This window comes from Oncorhynchus clarkii, chromosome 12 (assembly GCF_045791955.1).
Source record: "Oncorhynchus clarkii lewisi isolate Uvic-CL-2024 chromosome 12, UVic_Ocla_1.0, whole genome shotgun sequence".
Classification (NCBI taxonomy): Eukaryota; Metazoa; Chordata; class Actinopteri; order Salmoniformes; family Salmonidae; genus Oncorhynchus; species Oncorhynchus clarkii.
The window spans coordinates 23,444,332-23,468,721 of record NC_092158.1 but is presented as its reverse complement, the minus strand read 5'-3'; the positions used below and the strand labels follow the sequence as shown (position 1 = coordinate 23,468,721).

At 42.1% G+C, this 24,390-nt stretch overlaps 1 protein-coding gene across 1 annotated transcript in view; it reads left to right on the top strand.

Annotated features, from left to right (window-relative positions):
- Window positions 1-23,983, top strand: part of LOC139422904 (anthrax toxin receptor 1-like) — a 39,814-nt gene extending 15,831 nt beyond the window's left edge. The window contains exons 10-18 of the mRNA XM_071174367.1: window positions 3,614-3,712; window positions 5,108-5,177; window positions 5,923-6,001; window positions 6,181-6,276; window positions 12,595-12,636; window positions 15,709-15,804; window positions 15,930-16,097; window positions 18,833-18,913; window positions 20,576-23,983. Of these exons, the coding sequence (XP_071030468.1) occupies window positions 3,614-3,712; window positions 5,108-5,177; window positions 5,923-6,001; window positions 6,181-6,276; window positions 12,595-12,636; window positions 15,709-15,804; window positions 15,930-16,097; window positions 18,833-18,913; window positions 20,576-21,040 (1,196 nt within the window). The 3' untranslated portion in view covers window positions 21,041-23,983. The remainder of the gene's footprint in view (window positions 1-3,613; window positions 3,713-5,107; window positions 5,178-5,922; window positions 6,002-6,180; window positions 6,277-12,594; window positions 12,637-15,708; window positions 15,805-15,929; window positions 16,098-18,832; window positions 18,914-20,575) is intronic.
- The last annotated feature ends 407 nt before the right edge of the window (window positions 23,984-24,390 follow it).

Genomic DNA, 24,390 nt, shown 5'->3' with positions numbered 1-24,390 from the left:
TGACTCCTGCTTACAAGCAAAAATTAAAGCAGGAACCACCAGTGACTCGGTCAATAAAAAAGTGGTCAGATGAAGCAGATGCTAAGCAGGACTGTTTTGCTAGCACAGACTGGAATATGTTCCGGGATTCTTCCGATGGCATTGAAGAGTACACCACATCAGTCACTGGCTTCATCAATAAGTGTACCGATGACTTCGTCCCCACAGTGACTGAACGTACATACCCCAACCAGAAGCCATGGATTACAGGCAACGTCTGCACTGAGCTAAAGGGTAGAGCAGCCGCTTTCAAGGAGTGGGACTCTAACCCAGAAGCTAATAAGAAATCTTGCTATTCCCTGCGACAAACCATCAAACAAGCAAAGCATCAATACAGGGCTAAGATAGAATCATACTACGCTGGATCCGACGCACGTCAGATGTGGCAGGGCTTGCAAATTATCACAGACTACAAAGGGAAGCACAGCCGAGAGCTGCCCAGTGACACAAGCCTACCAGACAAGCTAAATTACTTCTATGCTCGCTTCGAGGCTAGTAACACTGAAGCATGCATGAGAGCATCAACTGCTCCGGACGACTGTGTGATCACGCTCTCCGCAGCCGATGTGAATAAGACCTTTAAACAGGTCAACATTCACAAGGCCGCAGGGCCATACGGATTGCCAGGACGTGTACTCCGAGCATGCGCTGACCAACTGGCAAGTGTCTTCACAGATATTTTCAACCTGTCCCTGTCTGAGACTGTAATCCCAACATGTTTCAAGTATACCGCCCCAACAGATCCACAGATGATGCAATCGCGATTGCACTCCACGCTGCCCTTTCACACCTGGACAAAAGGAACACCTATGTGAGAATGCTATTCATTGACTACAGCACAGCTTTCAACACCATAGTGCCCTCAAAACTCATCACTAAGCTAAGGACCCTGGGACTAAACACCTCCCTCTGCAACTGGATCCTGGACTTCCTGACGGGCCGCCCCCAGATGGTAAGGGTAGGTAACAACACATCTGCCACTCTGATCCTCAACACGGGGGCCCCTCAAGGGTGCGTGCTCAGTCCCCTCCTGTACTCTCTGTTCACTCATGACTGCAAGGCCAGGCATGACTCCATCACCTTCATTAAGTTTGCAGATGACAACAGTGGTAGGCCTGATCACAAACAATGACGAGACAGCATATAGGGAGGAGATCAGAGACCTGGCTGTGTGGTGCCAGGACAACAATCTCTCCCGCAACGTGATCAAGACTAAGGAGATGATTGTGGACTACAGAAAAAGGAGGACCGAGCACACCCCCATTCTCATTGACGGGGCTGTAGTGGAGCAGGTTGAGAGCTTCAAGTTCCTTGGTGTCCACATCAACAAACGGACATGGTCCAAGCACACTAAAACAATCGTGAAGAGAGCACGATAAAACCTATTCCCACTCAGGAGACTGAAAAAATGGGTCCTCAGATCCTCAAAAGGCTCTACAGCTGCACCATCGAGAGCATCCTGACTGGTTTCATCATTTCCTGGTATGGCAACTGTTCAGCCTCTGACCGCAAGGCACTATAGAGGGTAGTGCGTACGGCCCAGTACATCACTGGAGCCAATCTTCCTGCAATCCTTCCTGGACCTCTATACCAGGCAGTGTCAGAGGAAGGCCCTAAAAATTGACTCCAGCCACCCTAGTCATAGACTGTTCTCCCTGCTACCGCACGGCAAGCGGTAACCGGAGCACCAAGTCTAGGTCCAGGAGGCTTCTAAATAGCTACTATTCACAAGCCATAAGACTCCTGAACATCTAATCAAATGGCTACCCAGACTATTTGCATTGACCCCCCCCCCCCCTCCCCCCTGCACCACCTCTTCACTCTTTTACGCTGCTGCTACTCTCTGTTATTATCTCTGCATAAGTCACTTAAATAACTCTACCTACAGTACATGTATATAATACCTCAATTACCTCGACTAACCGATGCCCCCGCACAATGACTCTGTACCGGTATCCATTGTATGTAGCCTCGCTATTGTTGTTTTACTGCTGCTCTTCATTATGTTAGTTTTATTTTTTACATTTTTTTTCTTAAAACTGCTTTGTTGGTGAATTAAGGGCTCGTAAGTAAGCACTTCACTGTAAGGTCTACCTGTTGTATTCCGCGCATGTGACAAATAACATTTGACTTGAGCCTGTAATCGCTGCCAAAGGTGCTTCAACAAAGTACTGAGTAAAGGGTCTGAATACTTGTGTAAATGTGATATTTCAGTTTTTATTTTTACTAATTTGAAGAAAGAAAAAAAATACTGTTTTTGCTTTGTCATTATGGGGTATTGTGTTCAGATTGATGAGGAAAACAAACTATTTCCTCCATGTTAGAATAAGGCTGTAACGTAACAAAATGTGGGAAACAGTCAAGTAGTCTGAATACCTTCCAAATGCGCTGTATCTGTAGCTATCCCTTCAGTCTCCCATCCAGGGCTTTAACCAAACCCAGCCCTGCTTAGCGTTGATTTTTGACTATAACCATGTGTTATCATGAGAATGATTGTTGAGAAGTCTCCACTTAATAGATTCACTGTTGCTATCTATGTCATTCCAAAGGGTAGGTTCAACAGAGCAAATGATATGTAACCATATTTAAGCCTACAGTATATAGCATTTGGGAAGTCTTCAACAGCTATTGTTTACATTCTAAAAATAGACAATATATATAGGTCTAGGGTTTCAAGCTCATAAAAGTTTAAAAAATAAAATAAAATAAGCAGATTAAGCCAGTGGCTCAGATTGAACTATCCAAGTAATAGATACATCTCCTTTAAATGTTTATATTTGATTGCATTGTCAACCAAACACAATTCAATATTACTTTTGTAAGACAGTAAATAGCTTAATGTTAAGGCTATCGTACAAACTAATGTAACAGTATTTATTCAAACTTAAAATGTGTAACACATCCATGCACATTGAGGTTCCTGTAAAATGTCTTCTTATGTAATCATAGAAATCGTGCATGTTCAGGGTCGCAGTTCTGTGGAAATCTTCACAATTGCTACAGTTATCTGAACAGAATCTCATATGGCATTGATCACTTGCACCATGTAGTTTAATGCAATTTCAATTGCAATCCAGGTCATTTGGTTGTGCTATTAGATGACGCACATTGATAACACATTAAGTTGTTGTATAAATAAACAAAATATCTGACATTGAATTCCCATTTAAATGTTGTTGTGCTTTTAAATGGTTGAAAGTGCATTGATAACACATTTAGGTGACAACTAAACCAGAAATCAGATATGGATTTTCCATTGGAATTGAATTGTGCTTTTAGATGGTTGAAGGCATAGTGATAACACGTTGGGAATTCAAAAAAACATTTTTTTGTGTGGATGAAAATAGTTTGGAATCTCATTGATCAATGCCTCTACCAAATATTACCCAATTATTCACGTTGAATGACATGGTGTGCCCAGTGGGATGTATCATTATGGATAATTGGGAAGCTTTTGGCCTCAGGAAATAAGGATTTGAAAATATCATTATCAACTGTAATACCACTTTACTTATGATTATCAAGGTGAACACATGGCATTGATGATTGTTCTCTCCCTTTCATCCCTCCTTAGAGTCCTTCCAGGTGGTAGTGAAAGGAAATGGTTTCTCACATGCCCGCGAGGTGGGGAAGGTCCTTTGTAGCTTCCGCATCAACGACACTCTCACTTTGAGTAAGTGGAAGTTACGGTATCTACAATTTACCGACCATTAACCTTAATGAATCCCATCAGTAACACCCCTGATTTGAATGATCTGGATTTCTAATTTCTAATGAGGCTTGGAAAGAGATATGTTTCAGCAATGTCACAGTGAGTTGGCTGTTATCGACTGTGACTATGAAACAGGCAAATACAAAAGAGAAGGATTTCAAACATCCTGAACGAAAGAACCTAAAGGAATGAGCCTGAAAGAAAGCTCATTAGATCAAACAGGCACCAGTTGGGTTCTCAAGACAATTTCTGCCTGTCTTCTGTTCCTTACCTAACCATTGAATTGAGCCAATGTAGAACAGCAGTATCCCACAAGGTGCCCTACACATGACAGAACATTGGACCAAGAAAGGACTACAAATATTTTGATGCAAGAGATTACCCTCGCTCAAAAGTTGCAAACCACTGTCTGGTTGCAAATTCCACACCAATGGAGTCGGCAGCAGTGCACAGATCTGAGTTGGAGATTTAATTAGGTTTCTTTGTTCCGTTCACTCATCCAAAACTGATCTAGCACATCTGCTGTAGCCTCATTGTCTCTGATAAGCTAGGTAGAAGGCTCTCTGAAGCTTTAAGGGCAAGGGTTTATTTCATCTAGAATCTCCAAAAGTTCCATGGATAAGGGACTTGCAATAATATCCTTTGACAAGCAATATTCAGTAGAGTAGTCCAATTCTTTACACTGAAGAAACATTTCTACATTCTTTCCTGAGGCATTATGCGAAATGGGGCTACGTTTGATTTAGCCACAAGCAAGAGGGGGTTATAGCATGCCCACTGTTATTACAAATCCTAATGAGTTCTGGTCTGTCTTTCCTCACTCCGCCAACGCACGCACGCACGCACACACACACACACACACACGTCCTCACTTTAATTCATCTGGTTGAATACTTAAGGCTTCTCAGATGTACAGAAGGAATGTGGATCTTATGTGCCATATGCACACACTGGACGTTCTCTCGGCCAGGGTAAATAAACCACACTCACTCTGAACGATTTCAGTTGCTTCATTTTCCACAAGTAAAGGGCCACAAAGACAACAAAAAAGAAAGGAATTTTCACAACTTGTCTCAAAGTATTTCAATTTCAACTATAGTCTTTGAAGCACTCTTTGATCTACAACTCTTTGAAACTATGATACTTTAACTAAGATAAATAGTTAAATTAATAGCAGTTTGGTAATGAATTAGCTACTTAACTGTATTTTGTTGATTTTATTTTAGATTTAATTTCCATGCACCTCTAGCTGGATAAGTAGCTACTGCATGGGATTTATAATGAGGCACATTATCCACAGTATGAGGTATTCATATACACACATAATACAATGCATTATCTTCTATAATCTCATAGTGAAAAGACCATTGGTCGTGAGAGACACCTACCTGCTGTGTCCAGCTCCAGTATTGGAGGAGGAGGGGACGTAAGTGACTGTTTAACTCTCACATCCTCACTGCTTTAGTTGATGCATGCCAAACCCTACTCATGAAACGCTAAGATAAACATACAGTGTGGCAAACAAGTATTTAGTCATCCACCAATTGTGCAAGTTCTCCCACTTAAAAAGATGAGAGAGGCCTGTAATTGTCATCATAGGTACACTTCAACTATGACAGACAAAATGAGAAAAATAATTCCACAAAAATCACATTGTAGGATTTTTTTATGAATTTATTTGCAAATTATGGTGGAAAATAAGTATTTGGTCAATACCAAAAGTTTATCTCAATACTTTGTTATATACCCTTTGTTGGCAATGACAGAGGTCAAACGTTTTCTGTAAGTCTTTAAATTTAAAGGCAATGCTACCAAATACTAATTGAGTGTATGTAAACTTCTGACCCACTGGGAATGTGATGAAAGAAATATAAGGTGAAATAAATAATTCTCTCTAATATTATTCTGACATTTCACATTCTTAAAATAAAGTGGCGATCCTAACTGACCTTAGACAGGGATTTTTTTCTATGATTAAATGACAGGAATTGTGAAAAACTGAGTTTAAATGTATTTGGCTAAGGTGTATGTAAACTTCTGACTTTAACTGTATTTTCTCAGAAAAGCAGTCGATCTCTGAAATTAAAACAGAGATGTGTTGAAGGATATTAGAGCAAAATATATAAGCAGTGCAGTCACCTCACCCCTCACCTTCTTCTCACCTCCCTCAGGGCAGCTACCCTCCACGTCAGTATGAACAATGGCCTGAGTTTCATATCTAGTTCTGTCACCATCACCTCTGTCAGCTGTGTAAGTATCAACCCCTCACCACTTCTCTACACAGTGTTGTGCTTCTAATTGTTTGTCTCATTTTAGTACTGTACTCTTCCATGTCTATTCCTGGGGGGTAATATAGCTTGTGTTCAAGCACAGATATTAGTTTACGTACACCAGGTTCTGACCTTATTTCCTCTCTCGGCCTCCCCCAGTCTGACGGGACATTTTTGGCCATAGCTCTGCTCATCCTGCTGCTCCTCCTGACGCTGGCTCTGCTCTGGTGGTTCTGGCCTCTCTGCTGCACAGTGGTATGTCAGCCATCTTGTCCCAACGAAAGTCCATGAGGAGATACTTTTTGTAATAATTTCGTGAAGTGTGTGTGCATTAGGATATTGCAGTACATAGCAGTATTTGTTCATGAGATTGTGTTTCATCTACAGTACAAACATACAAAAAATGAATATAGTCGCTAGTGAAAGTCTACACACCCCTTGCACATTCTTCATGTTTTGCAGCTTTAAAATTACATCTAAAAAGGGATTCAATTTTATATTTTTTCACACCCCAGAGTTAATACTGGCATCCATTACAGCTGTGTATAATTTTGAATAAGATTCTACAAACTTTGCACATCTCTTAGGACAACATACACCGAGCATACCAAACGTTAGTACCACCTTCCTAATATTGAGTTGCAACCCCCCTTTCGCCCTCAAAAAAAGCCTCAATTCATCGGGGCACGGACTCTACAAGGTCTCAAAAGCATTCGACAGGGATGCTGGCCCATGTTGACTCCAATGCTTCCCACAGTTTGGGTGGTGGACCACTCTTGATACGCATGGGAAACTGCGTGAAAAACTCAGAAACGTTACAGTTCTTGACACAAACCTGTGCGCCTGGCACCTACTACCATATCCTGTTCAAAAGGCACTTAAATATTTTGTCTTGTCCATTCACCATCTGAATGGCACACATACACAAGTCATGCATCAATTGCCTCAAGGCTTATTAAAAATCCTTATTTAACCGGTCTCTTCCCCTTCACCTACACTGACTGAAGTGGATTTAACAAGTGAGATCAATAAGGGATCATAGCTTTCAGTTCTTAATGTTTTGCATACTCATTGTATATCTCTTGTTTTTGTAAAAATTGCTCAAGTTCAGTAAATTTGGTTGGGAATAATTGTAGGACAGCAATATTCAAACCATGTCTCTGATTTTCAAGCAGATTTAAGTCAGGACTGAGACTGGTCCTTTCAGGAACACTCACCACCTCGGAAAGCCAGTCTGGTGTGTCTTTGGCATTAAAATGCGTGTAATTGTCTCGCTGTAAAATAAAACTATCCCGGGGTTAGGTTCTCAGAATACTACGGCGGGTTTTCCTCTAACATTTAACCTGGATCTGGATCATTGTTACTCTAACATCCGCGACGCATACAAAGCCCTCCCTCGCCCTCCTTTCGGCAAATCTGACCATGACTCCATTTTGTTGCTCCCAGCCTATAGATAGAAACTAAAACAGGAAACACCCGTGCTCAGGTCTGCTCAACGCTGGTCCGACCAATCTGATTCCACGCTTCAAGATTGCTTCGATCACATGGACTGGGATATGTTCCGGATAGCGTCGAACAACAACATTGATGTATATGCTGATTCGGTGAGCAAGTTTATTAGCAAGTGCATCGGTGATGTTGTACCAACAGCGACTATTAAAACCTTCCCCAACCAGAAACAGTGGATTGATGGCAGCATTCACGCAAAACTGAAAGCACAGAGGCAAGGCGCCCGGAAACATGACTGAATGCAAACAGTGTAGCTATTCCCTCCGCAAGGCAATCAAACAAGCTAAGCGTCAGTATAGACACAAAGCAGAGTCGCAATTCAACTGCTCAGACATGAGAGGAATGTGGCAGGGTCTACAGGCAATCACGGACTACAAAAAGAAAACCAGCCCAGTGGCAGACTGATGTCTCGCTCCCAGACAAACTAAACAACTTATTTGCTTGCTTTGAGGACAGTACAGTGCCACCGACACGGCCCGCTACCAAAACCTGCAGACTCTCCTTCACCACAGCCAACGTGAGTAAAACATTTAACTTCTTTGGGACTGGGGGGCATTATTGAGTAGCTTGGTAAACTACCTGCTACTCAGGCCCAAAAGCTAGAATATGCATATAATTAGTAGATTTGGATAGAAAACACTGAAGTTTCTAAAACTGTTTGAATGATGTCTGTGAGTATAACAGAACTCATATGGCAGGCAAAAACCTGAGGAAATATCCAGCCCGGAAGTGGGAAATTGAGGTTTGTAGTTTTTGAAGTCATTGCCTATCGAATATACAGTGTATATGGGGTCATATTGCACTTCCTAAGGCTTCCACTAGATGTCAACAGTCTTTAGGAGCTTGTTTCAGGCTTCTACTATGAAGGGGGAGCGAATAAGAGCTGTTTGAGTCAGGTGTCTGGCAGAATGCCATGAACTAAATCATGCGCGTGGCCGTGAGAGGTAGTTGCGTTCCTTTTCATTTCTAAAGACAAAAGAATTGTCCGGTTGAAACATTATTGAAGATTTATGACAAAAACATCCTAAAGATTGATTCTATACATCGTTTGACATGTTTCTACGGACTGTAATATAACTTTTTGGACTTTTCGTCTGAACTAAGAGATCGCGCATTGAGCATTTGGATTACTGGGCTAAACACGCAACCAAAAAGGAGGTATTAGACATAAATGATGGACTTTATCAAACAAAAAAAACATTTGTTGTGGAACTGGGATTCCTGGGAGTGCATTCCAATCAAGATCATCAAAGGTAAGTGAATATTTATTATGCTATTTCTGACTTTTATGACACCTCTCCTTCTTTGGAAAATGTGTGCTTTCGCCGTAAAGCCTTTTTTAAATCTGACACAGCGGTTGCATTAACCTCTTGGATCTCTAGGGGCGCTATTTCATTTTTGGATAAAAAACTTTCCGTTTTAAGCGCGATATTTTGTCACGAAAATATGCTCAACTATGCATATTCTTGACAGTTTTTGAAAGAAAACACTCTGAAGTTTCAGAATCTGCAAAGATATTGTCTGTAAGTGCACCAGAACTCATTCTACAGGCGAAACCAAGATGATGCGTCAAGCAGGAAATGAGCAGAATCTCTGAAGCTCTGTTTTCCATTGTCTCCTTATATGGCTGTGATTGCGCAAGGAATGAGCCTACACTTTCTGTCGTTCCCCCAAGGTGTTAGCAGCATTGTGACGTATTTGTAGGCATATCATTGGAAGATTGACCATAAGAGACTACATTTTCCAAGTGTCCGCCTGGTGTCCTGCGTGGAATTCGGTGCGCAAACGCCAGCTGCTTGTACTTTTCCATTTGATTGAGGGGAGAAACCATGCTTCCACGAACGATATATCATTGAAGAGATATGTGAAAAACACCTTGAGGATTGATTCTAAACAACGTTTGCCATGTTTTCAGTCGATATTATGGAGTTAATTTGGAAAAAAGTTCGCGTTTTGAGGACTGAATTTTCGTTTTTTTTTTGGTAGCCAAATGTGATGTAGAAAACGGAGCTATTTCGAATTCACAAAGAATCTTTTTTTGGAAAAACTGAGCATCTGCTATCTAACTGAGAGTCTCCTCATTGAAAACATCCGAAGTTCTTCAAAGGTAAAAGATTTTATTTGAAGGCTTTTATGTTTTTGTTGAAATCTTGTGTGCTGGATGCTAACGCTAATGCTAACGCTAAATGCTACGCTAGCTAGCCACTTTTACACAAGTGATTGTTTTCCTATGGTTGAGAAGCATATTTTGAAAATCTGAGATGACAGTGTTGTTTACAAAAGGCTAAGCTTGAGAGATGGCATATTTATTTCATTTCATTTGCGATTTTCATGAATAGTTAACGTTGCGTTATGGTAATGAGCTTAGGTCTGTAAATAGAATCCCGGATCCGGGTTTGGTAGACGCAACAGGTTAAGGAGAAGTTTATCTATAATTCAATGCATAACACTTGTATCTTTTATCAATGTTTATTATGAGTATTTCTGTAATTTGATGTGGCTCTCTGCACTTTCACCAGATGTTTGTTTGAGACAATGCATTTCTGAACATAACACACCTAATTAGGTTTTTGGACATAAAGTTTAACTTTATCGAACAAAACACACATTTATTGTGTAACATGAAGTCCTGTGAGTGCCATCTGATGAAAATCATCAAAGGATAGTGATTAATTTAATCGCTATTCCTGACTTTTGTGAGCCCTCTCCTGGGCTGGAAAATGGCTGTATGGTTTTCTGTGACGAGGTGCTGACCTAACAATCGTTTGGTGTGCTTTCGCCGTAATGCCTATTTGAAATTGGACACTGTGGCTGGATTTACAATAAGTTTATATTTAAAAGGGTGTATAATACTTGTATGTTTGAGGAATTTTTATTTCATTGGCTGTTGGCGAGGTGCGACGCTACCGTCCCACATATTCCAGAGAAGTTAAACGTGTTAACCCTCGCAAGGCTTCCGGCCCAGACGGCATTCCTAGCCGCATCCTCAGAGCAGGCGCAGACCAGCTGACTGGTGTGTTTACGGACATATTCAATCAATCCCTATCCCAGTCTGCTGTTCCCACATGCTTCAAGAGGGCCACTATTGTTCCTGTTCCCAAGAAAGCGAAGGTAACGGAGCTAAACGACTATTGCCCCGTAACACTCACTTTCGTCATCATGAAGTGCTTTGAGAGAATAGTCAAGGATCATATCACCTCCACACTACCTGACACTCTAGACCCACTCCAATTTGCTTACCGCCCCAATAAGTCCACAGACAACTCAATCGCAATCACACTCCCCTAACCCATCTGGACAAGAGGAATACCTATGTAAGAATGTGGTTCATCAACTACAGCTCAGCATTCAACACCATAGTACCCTCCAAACTCGTCATTAAGCTTGAGATGCTGGGTCTCGACCCCGCCCTATGCAACTGGGTCCTGGACAACATCTCCACCCCACTGATCCTCAACACTGGGGCCCCACAAGGGTGCGTTCTCAGCCCTCTCCTGTACTCCCTGTTCACCCATGATTGCGTGGCCATGCACGCCTCCAACTCAATCATCAAGTTTGCAGACGACACTACAGTGGTAGGCTTGATTACCAACAACGACGAGACGGCCTACAGGGAGGAGGTGAGGGCCCTCGGAGTGAGGTGTCAGGAAAACAACTTCACACTCAACGTCAACAAAACAAAGGAGATGATCGTGGACTTCAGGAAACAGCAGAGGGAGCACACCCCTATCCACATCGACGGGACTGTAGTGGAGAAGGTGGAAAGTTTTAAGTTCCTCGGCATACACATCACGGACAAACAAATGGTCAGTGTGGTGAAGAAGGCGCAACATCGCCTCTTCAACCTCAGGAGGCTAAAGAAATTTGGCTTGTCACCAAAAACACTCAAACTTTTACAGATGCACAATCGAGAGCATCCTGTCGGGCTGTATCACCGCCTGGTACGGCAACTGCTCCGCCCACAACCGTAAGGCTCTCCAGAGGGTAGTGAGGTCTGCACAACGCATCACTGGGGGCAAACTACCTGGCCTTCAAGACACCTACACCACCTTATGTCACAGGAAGGCCAAAAAAATCATCAAGGACAACAACCACCCGAGCCACGGGTGTTCACCCTGCTATCATCCAGAAGGCGAGGTCAGTACAGGTGCATCAAAGCTGGGACTGAGAGACTGAAAAACAGCTTCTATCTCAAGACCATCAGACTGTTAAACAGCCATCACTAACATTGAGTGGCTGCTGCCAACATACTGACTCAAATCTCTAGCCACTTTAATAATTAAAAATTTGATGTAATAAATGTATCACTAGTCACTTTAAACAATGCCACATTATATAATGTTTACATACCCTATATTACTCATCTCATATGTATACACTGTACTCTATTGCATCTTGCCTATGCCGTTCAGCCGTCGCTCATATGTACATTTTCTTATTCATTCCTTTACACTTGTGTGTATAAATAAGGTAGTTGTTGTGAAATTGTTAGATTACTTGCTAGATATTACTGCATGGTCGGAACTAGAAGCACAAGCATTTTGCTACACTCGCATTAACATCTGCTAACCATGTGTTGTGACCAATAACATTTGATTTGGCGCTTTGCTCCTTTCATGTTTTTTTTTTATCCTGAGAAACTCCCCGGTCCCTGCCGGTGACAAGCGTGCACATAACATGATGTTGCCGCCACAATACTTGAAAATAAAGAGGATCAACAACATTGCATTCACTCCACATTACTGGCCTGTATGAAAAAGTGAAAAGAAGAACGCCTATGTTAAAAAATCCATTCCAAATCATCCATTTTGTTTGCAGTAAGGCTGTAAAGTAATTCTGCATGACAATACAGCAAATAAAACCTCTGTAAAGACCGTGCAAGGGGTGTGTACTGTAGACTTTCACTAGGCACTGTAGATAACACTCTGTCATCAAACCATTCTCTCATTATCAAACACTCAAATTCAAACTCATTTCCTGTACCCAGCAGAGACGCTGCCAGTATACCAATGGAAAAAACATATTTTTTCATGATTATGATTGTTTCTTTTTCCATCTTTGCAGATCATCCATGAGCCTCCACCTCCGGTACTGGAGGACAGCTCAGTGAGTAAATCTTGTAGTCTCATATACTTTGTTTCTAGACCTTGCAGAGTTGAAACATCCCTATCATACCCTGTTATAAGGCTCTCTGTGTCTCTCTCTGTCTCCTGTTGTCTGCTCTGAAACAGCCAGCTGTCTCTGCCTCAAAGGGCTCTGAACCTGCAGGAGCATAATAGGGATTAGATAGAGTTATTGACTCACAGCTGTCATTTTCAATTTTAACCCGACAGAAGCAGACGTTCAGCATGGAAAAAGAAACATTGAGCCTAGTGGTTAGAGTGTTGGACTAGTAACCGAAAGGTTGCAAGTTCAAATCCCTGAGCTGACAAGGTACAAATCTGTCGTTCTGCCCCTGAACGGGCAGTTAACCCACTGTTCCTAGGCCATCATTGAAAACAAGAATTTGTTCTTAACTGACTTGCCTAGTTAAATAAAGGTAAAATAAAAATAATAAAAAATTGAGGCATCGATGTCAATCTGAAAAACATGAGTTGGTTTCAAAATGTAGCAGGGCATAGGGACTGGTACCCGAGGAGGGTACCCACTCGGCACACACTGGTTGAATCAACGTCGTTTCCATGTCATTACAATGAAGTTGCATTGAACCAACGTGGAATAGACGTTGAATTGACGTGTGTGCCCAGTGGGTAGTTATGGAAGATAATACATAGGCAACACAAAAAGCCATGGTCAAGCTAAATGAGGTTTCTCTCTCACTCGCTCACACACACACAAACAAAACTCCCTTCTTTACCTAAAGAAATCACACCGGTAAAAAAAAAAAAAAGCACAAGGTCAGTCAATCACCCAAGGTCCTGATCTGTACAGCACCATTTCAGTCCTCTGTAGCCCAGTAAGTAGAGAATGGCGCTTGCAACGTTAGGATAGTGGATTCGATTTCCAGAACCATCCGTACGCAAAATGTATGCATGCATGACTAAGTCACTTTGGAAAAAAATTATGCTAAATGGCAAATATGATTTATATACAGTGGGGCAAAAAAGTATTTAGTCAGCCACCAATTGTGCAAGTTCTCCCACTTAAAAAGATGAGAGGCCTGTAATTTTCATCATAGGAACACTTCAACTATGACAGACAAAATGAGAAAAAAAAATCTAGAAAATCACATTGTAGGATTTTTTATTAATTAATTTGCAAATTATGGTGGAACATAAGTATTTGGTCAATAACAAAAGTTTATCTCAATACTTTGTTATATACCCTTTGTTGGCAATGACAGAGGTCAAACATTTTCTGTAAGTCTTCACAAGATTTGCACACACTGTTGCTGGTATTTTGGCCCATTCCTCCATGCAGATCTCCTCTAGAGCAGTGATGTTTTGGGGCTGTTGCTGGGCAACACGGACTTTCAACTCCCTCCAAATATTTTCTATGGGGTTGAGATCTGGAGACTGGCTAGGCCACTCCAGGACCTTGAAATGCTTCTTACGAAGCCACTCCTTCGTTGCCCGGTCGGTGTGTTTGGGATCATTGTCATGCTGAAAGACCCAGCCACGTTTCATCTTCAATGCCCTTGCTGATAGGAGGTTTTCACTCAAAATCTCACGATACATGGCCCCATTCATTCTTTCCTTTACACGGATCAGTCCTCCTGGTCCCTTTGCAGAAAAACAGCCCCAAAGCATGATGTTTCCACCCCCATTCTTCACAGCAGGTATGGTGTTCTTTGGATGCAACTCAGCATTCTTTGTCCTCCAAACACGACGAGTTGAGTTTTTACCGAAAAGTTATATTTTGGTTTCATCTGACCATATGACATTCTCCCAATCTTCTTCTGGATCATCCAAATGCTCTCTAGCAAACTTCAGACGGGCCTGGACATGTACTGGCTTAAGCATGGGGACACGTCTGGCACCGCAGGATTTGAGTCCCTGTCGGCGTAGTGTGTTACTGATGGTAGGCTTTGTTACTTTGGTCCCAGCTCTCTGCAGGTCATTCACTAGGTCCCCCTGTGTGGTTCTGGGATTTTTGCTCACCGTTCTTCTGATCATTTTGACCCCACGGGGTGAGATCTTGCGTGGTGCCCCAGATCGAGGGAGATTATCAGTGGTCTTGTATGTCTTCCATTTCCTAATAATTGCTCCCACAGTTGATTTCTTCAAACCAAGCTGCTTACCTATTGCAGATTCAGTCTTCCCAGCCTGGTGCAGGTCTACAATTATGTTTCTGGTGTCCTTTGACAGCTCTTTGGTCTTGGCCATAGTGGAGTTTGGAGTGTGACTGTTTGAGGTTGAGGATAGGTGTCTTTTATACTGATAACAAGTTCAAACAGGTGCCATTAATACAGTGGAGGACAGGGGAGCCTCTTAAAGAAGAAGTTACAGGTCTGTGAGAGCCAGAAATCTTGCTTGTTTGTAGGTGACCAAATATGTATTTTCCACCATAATTTGCAAATAAATTCATTAAAAATCCTACAATGTGATTTTCTGGATTTTTTTTCTCATTTTGTCTGTCATAGTTGAAGTGTACCTATGATGAAAATTACAGGCCTCTCTCATCAAGTGGGAGAACTTGCACAATTGTTGGCTGACAAAATACTTGTTTGCCCCACTGTATGTATGTATGTGTGTATATATATATATATATATATATATATATATAATAAAAACATATTTTTTTTATGAAGGGAGGTTGTCCTCCTGGCTCTCTTGCCAAAGAACACACTGTCTGCATGTGGACCGCCAACCAAGAGAGTGACTGGACTGCAGCTGTAGGTGAGAGGGGCAATGCAGCCAGGACCTGACAGGGCAGATTGTCTGACCTTATTCCAGATGGATGGAGTTGTTTTTGACTTTCTGTCCATTAAACTGGATAGCAGCCCCCAGCACTTTAGGTAGAGAGAGGAGTTTAGTCATGCTACAAGTTTGCTTCAAGTTTAGTTACTGTATACTGTAACTGTTTTCAGGCTCTTAGATGCGGCTGCAGTTTCTAACAGGGATACTCCATGGTCACACACCACAAGGATGCCATGCTACAGAGTACCAATCAATAGTTTGGACACACCTACTCATTCAAGGGTTTTTCTTTATTTTTTACTATTTTCACTATTGTAAGGATGAGGACGAGGACGGGTATCCCAAGAAGAGGTGGCCCACTGTGGATGCCTCATACTACGGTGGCCGAGGTGTGGGTGGCATCAAGAGAATGGAGGTGAGAAAGACATACACTGACTGTTGTGCCCGGGCTGCTGTGCCCTTCATCCAATTACGGCTCAGCTCTGCTCATTAATATTACCATTTCTCTGCCACTGACTGTTATTGACTGTCCCTGTTCAGGTCCGCTGGGGCGACAAGGGTTCTACTGAGGAGGGGGCCAAACTAGAGAAAGCCAAGAATGCCCGCGTCAAGATGCCAGAGCAGGAGTTTGACATGGCACCAACACGCACTCTCAACAATGGCATGCATAAACCCATCAGTCCCCAGAAATGGTACTCCCCTATAAAGGTACTGTTCACTTTATGTTACGTAACCACGCCCAGTTCCTGATCAAATGTGGTTGTTTTCCAACTTAAGACCCATTCCGGCGTGTTGTTACACAGGGAAGAGATGTTGGTAAATACACAATATATATAAAAGTATGTGAACACCCCTTCAAATGAATGGATTTGGCTATTTCAGCCACACGCGTTTCTGACAGGTATATAAAATCGCGCACACAGCCATGCAATCTCCAAACACCGGCAGTAAAATTCAGTAGAGCTCAGTGACTTTCAATGTGGCACCTTCCTCGGAAGCCACCTTTCCGACAAGTTAGTCAAATGTCTGCCCTGCTAGAGCTGCCCCGGTCAAGTGTAAGTGCTGTTATTGTGAACTGGAAACGTCTAGGAGCAACAACGGCTCAGCCGTAAAATGATAGGCCACACAAGCTCATAGAATGGGACCACCGAGTGCTCAAGCATCTGTCCTCGGTTGCAACACTCGCTACCGAGTTTCAAACTGCCTCTGAAAGCAACGTCAGCACAATTACTGTTTGTTGGGAGCTTCATGAAATGGGTTTCCATGGCCGAATAGCCGCACACAAGCCTAAGATCACCATGCGCAATGCCAAGCGTCGACTGGAGTGGTGTAAAGCTCGCAGCCATTGGACTCTGGAGCAGTGGAAACGTATTCTCTGGAATGTTCAATCACGCTTTCCCATCTGGCAGTCTGACAGACGAATCTGGATTTGGAGGATGCCAGGAGAACGCTACCTGCAACAATGCATAGTGCCAACTATAAAGTTTGGTGGAGGATGAATAATAGTCTGGGGCTGTTTTTCCATGGTTTGGGCTAGGCCCTTTAGTTCCAGTGAAGGGAAATATTAAGTCTACAGCATCTAGACAATTCTGTGCTTCCAACTTTGTGGCAACAGTCTGAGGAAGGCCCTTTCCTGTTTCAGCATGACAATGCCCCTGTGCACAAAGTGAGGTCTATTCAGAAATGGTTTGTTGAGATCTGTGTGGAAGAACTTGACTGGCCTGCACAGCTCCCTGAACTCAACCCCATCGAACACCTTTGGGATGAATTGGAACTCCGACTGAGACCCAGGCTAACGTCAGTGCCCAACCTCACTAATGATCTTGTGGCTAAATGGAAGCAAGTCTCCATAGCATTGTTCTAACATCTAGCCTTCCCATAAGAGTGAAGGCTGTTATAGCTGCAAAGGGGGGACCAACTCCATACTAATGCCCATGATTTTGAAATGAGATGTTCAACAAGCAGGTGTCCACATACTTTTTGTCATGTTATATTTGCCAAAATTATTAAAAGTGCAGAGAATCTAAACGATATGTTAATTCTAAGTTAAATATTGTTGGGTTGAAAAAATAAAAACATTCTCATGTGGCAGGTTGCCGACATTAGCATTCCCATAGACTCAACATCGATTGTTATCTAGCTAGCGTAATTACACTGTATCTAATAGTCGTTATCCATAAAGGCTATTTCCATTTTCAATCAAAGAGCAACACTTGAAAAGGCATGTTGTTAGACACAGAATAACATTGACAAATTACAGAAACAATGCAGAAATATTTTATGAAGACTGTCTGTTGTGCCACAATGCTAAGAGCATTTATAAGGACACTGCTGACCTCCAGAAAGGACTCTTACCTTAACCAAAACCCTGACCTAATTTTAACCAATTCTGAAATGAAATATTGGTTTGCAGGTCAGGAATGTCTGGATAGCCTTTTCCTAACGCTTCATCAGCTTCTGAGTGCTATTAAAATGTTTCAATAATTTTCCTCACCAGATAACTAACACATTTTTCCAATTCTGTGTGCATTAAACATTTTATGATAAATGTCATTTACATTTACCATCACCAGCGGTGACCAGCGCAGGAAGTTGAAAAACAATAGCAACAAATTGGATACACCCACCCCTTGCCAGGTTGCATGAGGTGGATACCATAAAAAGGTACAATTTCTAGTTGAGTAGTGGAATAACAAGAACAAAATTGCAGTACCTTCCTATCGAAATACAAGTGCATCATATGCACTCTCCATTCCATGGAAAAGATCAAAAACATGTATGGTATACCATACAAGTTCAAATTTCTTGTAATTGAGTGTGGCAACAACAAGAACAAAATTGCAGTACCTTCCACTTACATACAATCATATGCACTCTAAATTCCATTACCCACCAAAAAATGTCTATGATCAAAACAAGTCTTAGTTAGTTGCAGTGTTCCTGTAGCGTCAACATTTCCAGGAAGTTTGTTTCATAACGTCTCAGTCAGCTGGATGAGCCGTAATATGAACCAGGCATGAACTGAGCCGACCTCGGGAAGACGAAATCTGCAGAGAAGAGGGGAGCTGGTGCTAGTCCCAACCCAATACATTCCTTCCCCTTTATCTCTACCTACCCTCCTCCCTGACTGGTATGATGTGGAGGGACACAGCTTTCCATGGACAAAGAGCACCAGACAAACAGACACAGACATCTACCCTTCTCCTTGGCTATTATGATATCGAGGGACACAGCCTTCCATGGACAAAGAGCACCAGGCAGACAGACAGACAGTCCGACTGATCAACAGACCTGTATACTAAACCATATACAGTATAGAAACAAAGCACAGCAGAGTAAAGCAACTGACATGCAACCACACAGTCAATATTATTGGTGTTATCATGTTGTTTGTCTATTATGTAATGTTTTCTCTTCCCTTTACTGTGCCTGTCTTTGTTCAGGGCAAGCTGGATGCTCTGTGGGTATTCCTGAGGAAAGGCTATGATAGGGTATCTGTGATGAGACCCCATCCCGGAGACAAGGTAAGACACGAAGACAAACAGCATAGAGAAAGACACATCCAACACATGCTACCTGCTGTCACTGCACTGTATGGGCTGACACAAGGATATGCAGAGTCATGGAAAGCCCTTTTAGCAACTCAATAAGAAAGCCAGTGTGTGACTGATGCTTACATATGGGACAGAGAAGGATAGCTTACAGGGGATTTTCTTTCAAAGCTCTTCTAAGGGATCATAAGGCCCACTGGCCCAGCACTTAGATATGCTGTTATGCAAGAGAAGCAGGATAAAAATACAATCAGAGGAAACAGTTAAAGCAGTTGAAATCAGCAATTGAAAAAAATTTAAAAGTGTTTCCCCACCCCTGCTTTGGTGAAAAGCTGAGGGATGGTTATGGAGAAGTGTACTCTCAAATTCATAGACAGAGCAATGAAGTATCCATGATATCAAAATTATAGCTTTAACCATGTTCTGAGGCTATATAGTGTGTGTTTACATTTACTTTATTTACAAACATTGGGGTGAAACAAGCTTATATTTTGGGTTCTGACATAACTAAGCTCATGAGGCATTTACTTTCTTCAAGAATCAATGGGTACATATAAAACATTTATGAGACAAAAATGGATGTAGCAACAACAGACTGCTCCTTTAAGGAGGCAGAGACCACACTACGTAATGCCTAGGCCCACTCAGTTGCAAATCCTCAAGAGAAAGAAGAACTCAAACTCCTGGAAAAGTGAGGGAAATAGGAAGGTCAGGAGCCAAGACCACATCCTGAGGAGCAAAGCAGACAGCATGGAAAATAGAGAGGGGCTCGGCTTCAGTCTACCCTCTTCCTTTTTTATTCTCTTTTTACACTTAGTTTTTTTTGCGACGATTCTTCCAGAACCTTTAATCTTTTTTTTCTTCATCTAAACTATTCCACCAGGCAGTTGAGGAGAGTGGGCATTTTCATTACCTCCCTACACACTCATCATGTTGGCAGTTTTGAAAGCCAATTAAGTCCCTAAATTCGTTAACTCCTTTTCAATGCCCTCACTGCCCATTTCTTCATTAAATATTCTTAAAACCTAATATTTTAAACAATTTCAAGCCAAGCAGTAAATCATAGAGCAGAAAAGTTGCAGCTGTTAGTCATTATAACAGTGCACAGACAGAGTGGCTGCGAGGAAGGCACAAAGTAACCTGGCATTTACAGGCTGAGGTGCTAATACTGTATTGCTCCAACCTGAAGGAATGTGTTCTAATCTGCTGAAACCATTAATATTAGATGACTACCCACATCCCCACCTTCCTGTAACTCTAGCCTAGCTGGGAGTTTTATTTTTATATGGTCTCAATGACAGATGTGGATAGGAGGATGGGGCAAACCATCCACACAATTCCCCCTCTTCCCAAAGCTGTTGCTACCTTAGTAAATCTCCTTGTTGTTTTGACCGAATTTGACATTTATAGCTAAGCAGAAGACAAGATGGAGTCAGCACATTATTCCGAAAGGAAAACAAATAAAATGAAAGATTGGTCGTATTCCCTTCCAATCCTATTTGAATGGAGACGCTAAGGTCTATAAATCCACTTTGCATGGAAACGTTATAAAATAATTCCAATGCATCAGTAAAACTCTGATGACTGCCTCTGATTGCACTCTTCCCTGTTGTATCCCTCTCTCCTAACTTACAGGGCAGGTGCATTAGCTTCACCCGGGTGAAAGCCTACCCTGCTCCTCGTTATCCAGTCTACAACCAGCCCTCCACAGCCATCTACAGTCTGCCTCACACCTACAGTCAACCTTCCTCACACAGCACCCTCTCCCACATGCCCCCCTCTCCCACCTCCACTCTACCCCCTCTGCCGTCCACTCCACCCCCTCCCTCCTGCATCACCCATCCCCCTTACACCCCCCCTCCAAACCGAGCTCTGCCCCCCACTTCTCTAAGTCCTCCGACATCTGTTTCTCCACCCACCCCTCCACCCCTTTGCCCTCCCACCCCTCCCCTCTTTTGCCCTGCCACCCCTCCACCCATGAGCTCCGCAACACCCCCTTCCCCAACTGGCTCTCTGCCCCCACCCCCTCAGGCCCCACCCCCATGCAGAGCTCCCCCCCCTTCTCGCCCTCCCCCACATCCGTCTGATCAATGCCTGTGAGGAAAGAGAAGAGAAGGGCAAAAGCAAGAACGGTTAGTGCTATCCGGGGTCCATGGGACTTCCCTACCCTTAACCCTTACCATTTTCAATTTCAACTTCAATGGGGTGACGTCAGAGTTGGACATCCCAAGGACCCAGATAGCAAGGACCATCAAAGAACTGAGCAGCATGGACCCTGAAGGCCCCTGAATACTGTGCCTTTCTCTCCTTCTCCACCAATCGAAACCACTATCAACAGTTGGACAGGCAGGACAGCAAGCTCAACTCTAGTCATCAGAAATGCTTTCTACTTTACTCAGAGTATCATAGAGAAGCTGAGCAATTGATCTGTGAAACAAAGTTCCATTAGATTTTTCATGTGCTCTATTCCAACTGACCAGGATCTTGGGCATCCTTTCATATACTGTAGCTAGCTACAGGTAGTGCAATATTTTGAGTATGGCTCACGAGACTATAGTGAAGATAATATCAATACTTCACTGCTTTACAGAAAAATGCAATATTTAGCAGAAGGGATACACTTACAGTTGAAGTCGGGAGTTTACATACACTTAGGTTGGAGTCATTAAGACTCGTTTTTCAACCACTCCAGTTAGTTTTGGCAAGTCGGTTAGGACCTCTACTTGGTGCATGACACAAGTAATTTTCCCAGCAATTGTTTACCGACAGATTATTTAACTTATAATTCACTGTAGCACAATTCCAGTGGGTTAGAAGTTTACATACACTAAGTTGACTGTGCCTTTAAACAGATTGGAAAATTCCAGAAAATTATGTCATGGCTTTAGAAGCTTCTGATAGGCTAATTTACATCACTTGAGTCAATTGGAGATGTAGCTGTGGATGTATTTCAAGGCCTACCTTCAAACTCAGTGCCAATTTCCTTGACATCAGGGGAAAATCAAAAGAAATCAGCAAGACCTCAGAAAAAGAATTGTAGACCTCCACAAGTCTGGTTCATCCTTGGGAGAAATTTCCAAATGCCTGAAGGTAGCACGTTCACCTGTACAAACAATAGTAGGCAAGTATAAACACCATGGGACCACGCATCCGACATACCGCTCAGGAAGGAGGCGCGTTCTGTCTCCTAGAGATGAACATACTTTGGTGTGAAAGGTTCAAATCAATCCCAGAACAACAGCAAAGGACCTTGTGAAGATGCTGGAGGAAACCGGTACAAAAGTATCTACATCCACAGTAAAACGAGTTCTATATCGACATAACCTTAAAGGCCGCTCACAGCAAGGAAGAAGCCACTGCTCCAAAACCGCCATAAAAAAAGCCAGACTACGGTTTGCAACTGCACATGGGGACAAAGATTGTACTTTTTGGAGAAATGTCCTCTGGTATGTTGAAACAAAAATATAACTGTTTGGCCATAATGACCATTGTTATCTTTGGAGGAAAAAGGGGGAGGCTTACAAGACGAAGAACACCATCCCAACCGTGAAGCATGGGAGTGGCAACATCATGTTGTAGGGGTGCTTAGCTGCAGGAGGGACTGGTGCACTTCACAAAATAGATGGCATCATGAGGATGGAATATTGTGTGGATATATTGAAGCAACATATCAAGACATCAGTCAGGAAGTTAAAGCTTGGTCGCAAATGGATCTTCCAAATGGACAATGACCCCTAGCATACTTCCAAATTTGTGGCAAAATGGCTTAAGGACAACAAAGTCAAGGTCTTTGAGTGGCCATTACAAAGCCCTGACCTCAATCCTATAGAAAATGTGTGGGCAGAACTGAAAAAGTGTGTGTTCCGAGCAAGGAGGCCTACAACTGACTCAGTTACACCAGCTCTGTCAGGAGGAATGGGCCAAAATTCACCCAACTTATTGTGGGAAGCTTGTGGAAGGCTACCCGAAACATTTGACTCAAGTTAAACAGTTTAAAGGCAATGCTACCAAATACTAATTGAATGTCTGACCCACTCTGAATGTGATGAAATAAATAAAAGCTGAAATAAATCATTCTCTCTTCTATTATTCTGACATTTCACATTCTTAAAATAAAGTGGTGATCCTAACTGAACTAAGGCAGGGAATTTTTACTAGAATTAAATGTCAGGAATTGTGAAACTGAGTTTAAATGTATTTGGCTAAGGTGTATGTAAACTTCCGACTTCCAACTGTACATATTTCATAAGTTAAAATATCAATGGCACAGATTAACTGAAATGTGTCTTTTATGTGTTATACTAGATACATATTACATGCTGATTGATAAAAATAGATTTGTATTTTGGATTAATTAATGACAGACACATTGGCAAAGAGGAAAACCTCTGACTGGGGAAGAACAGATGACTTGGTTTACTTGCTTACACAGAGATCATGCAAAGAGTTTTAAAAGCAAAAATAATGGACTGTGGACTGTGGCAGAGTCCTGTGGACTCTTAAAGGCACAATATGGGATTTCAACAGTTGGACCCTGCTACTTGAGATGATGGATATTTTTTAAGCTTTACATTGTTTACAAAAAAAAAGAGTAACACCCTTGGACACTGGGGTATGATAGGGTAAGGCAGATGTACTAAGCTCATAAGTCATAAGTCATAAGTCATTATTATAATGTATTCATTGAAATAAATGACCATTGGAAATCAGCAAATATGACAGATTGTGCCTTTAAACTAAGCATGGCTGACCTACCACTGGGCAACCAGGAACCAGCGAGTGAACATTGACCTTTTGATGTGACCTTTGGCTGTTGTTATATGGGATATTTTGCTGGTGTCACTATTGTGGTGTCGCCATTCCTAGAGGTACTAGGAATGAGCATCTCTGTGAATCCACCAGGGTCTAATTCCATTTCCAATCCAGATATGTGTTTATTAAGTATGTGCTTGCTGAGTATCTTCAACTAATGTATAGAATGTATTCAAAACCAGTGAGGCCATTTTTTTCTGTGTAATAAAATATTGAATTTCAGAACAATGATTTCCTGTTATGTAATTCATGATCATTTTGCTTAAAAGCTTATTCTATATTCTACAACTATCCCACATGATGTCCTAAATCTATTTAACTCACTCCATCTATAGAGCAGAGTAGACGGGTAATGGTCCGCAGGTTCACAGATGAGATTGAAAAGTTAGGATGCTGGAAACTATTTCATACCGGGTGAAATAACTTCAAACAGAATTCCTCTCTGAAGAAATGGCTCAATATGAATAATGCATTGAGAAGTCTGAATAGGGTTGAGGTGGGCCTTCCAATGGCAGACTGACAAATTAGTAAATAATATAATATAAAATAATTTCCTGAAATTGAATGTAATGCCTGCATCATCTCCTGCTGCTCTCTCTCTCTCAGTTAATCTGTCCTGGCCCCTGCAGACACAACAG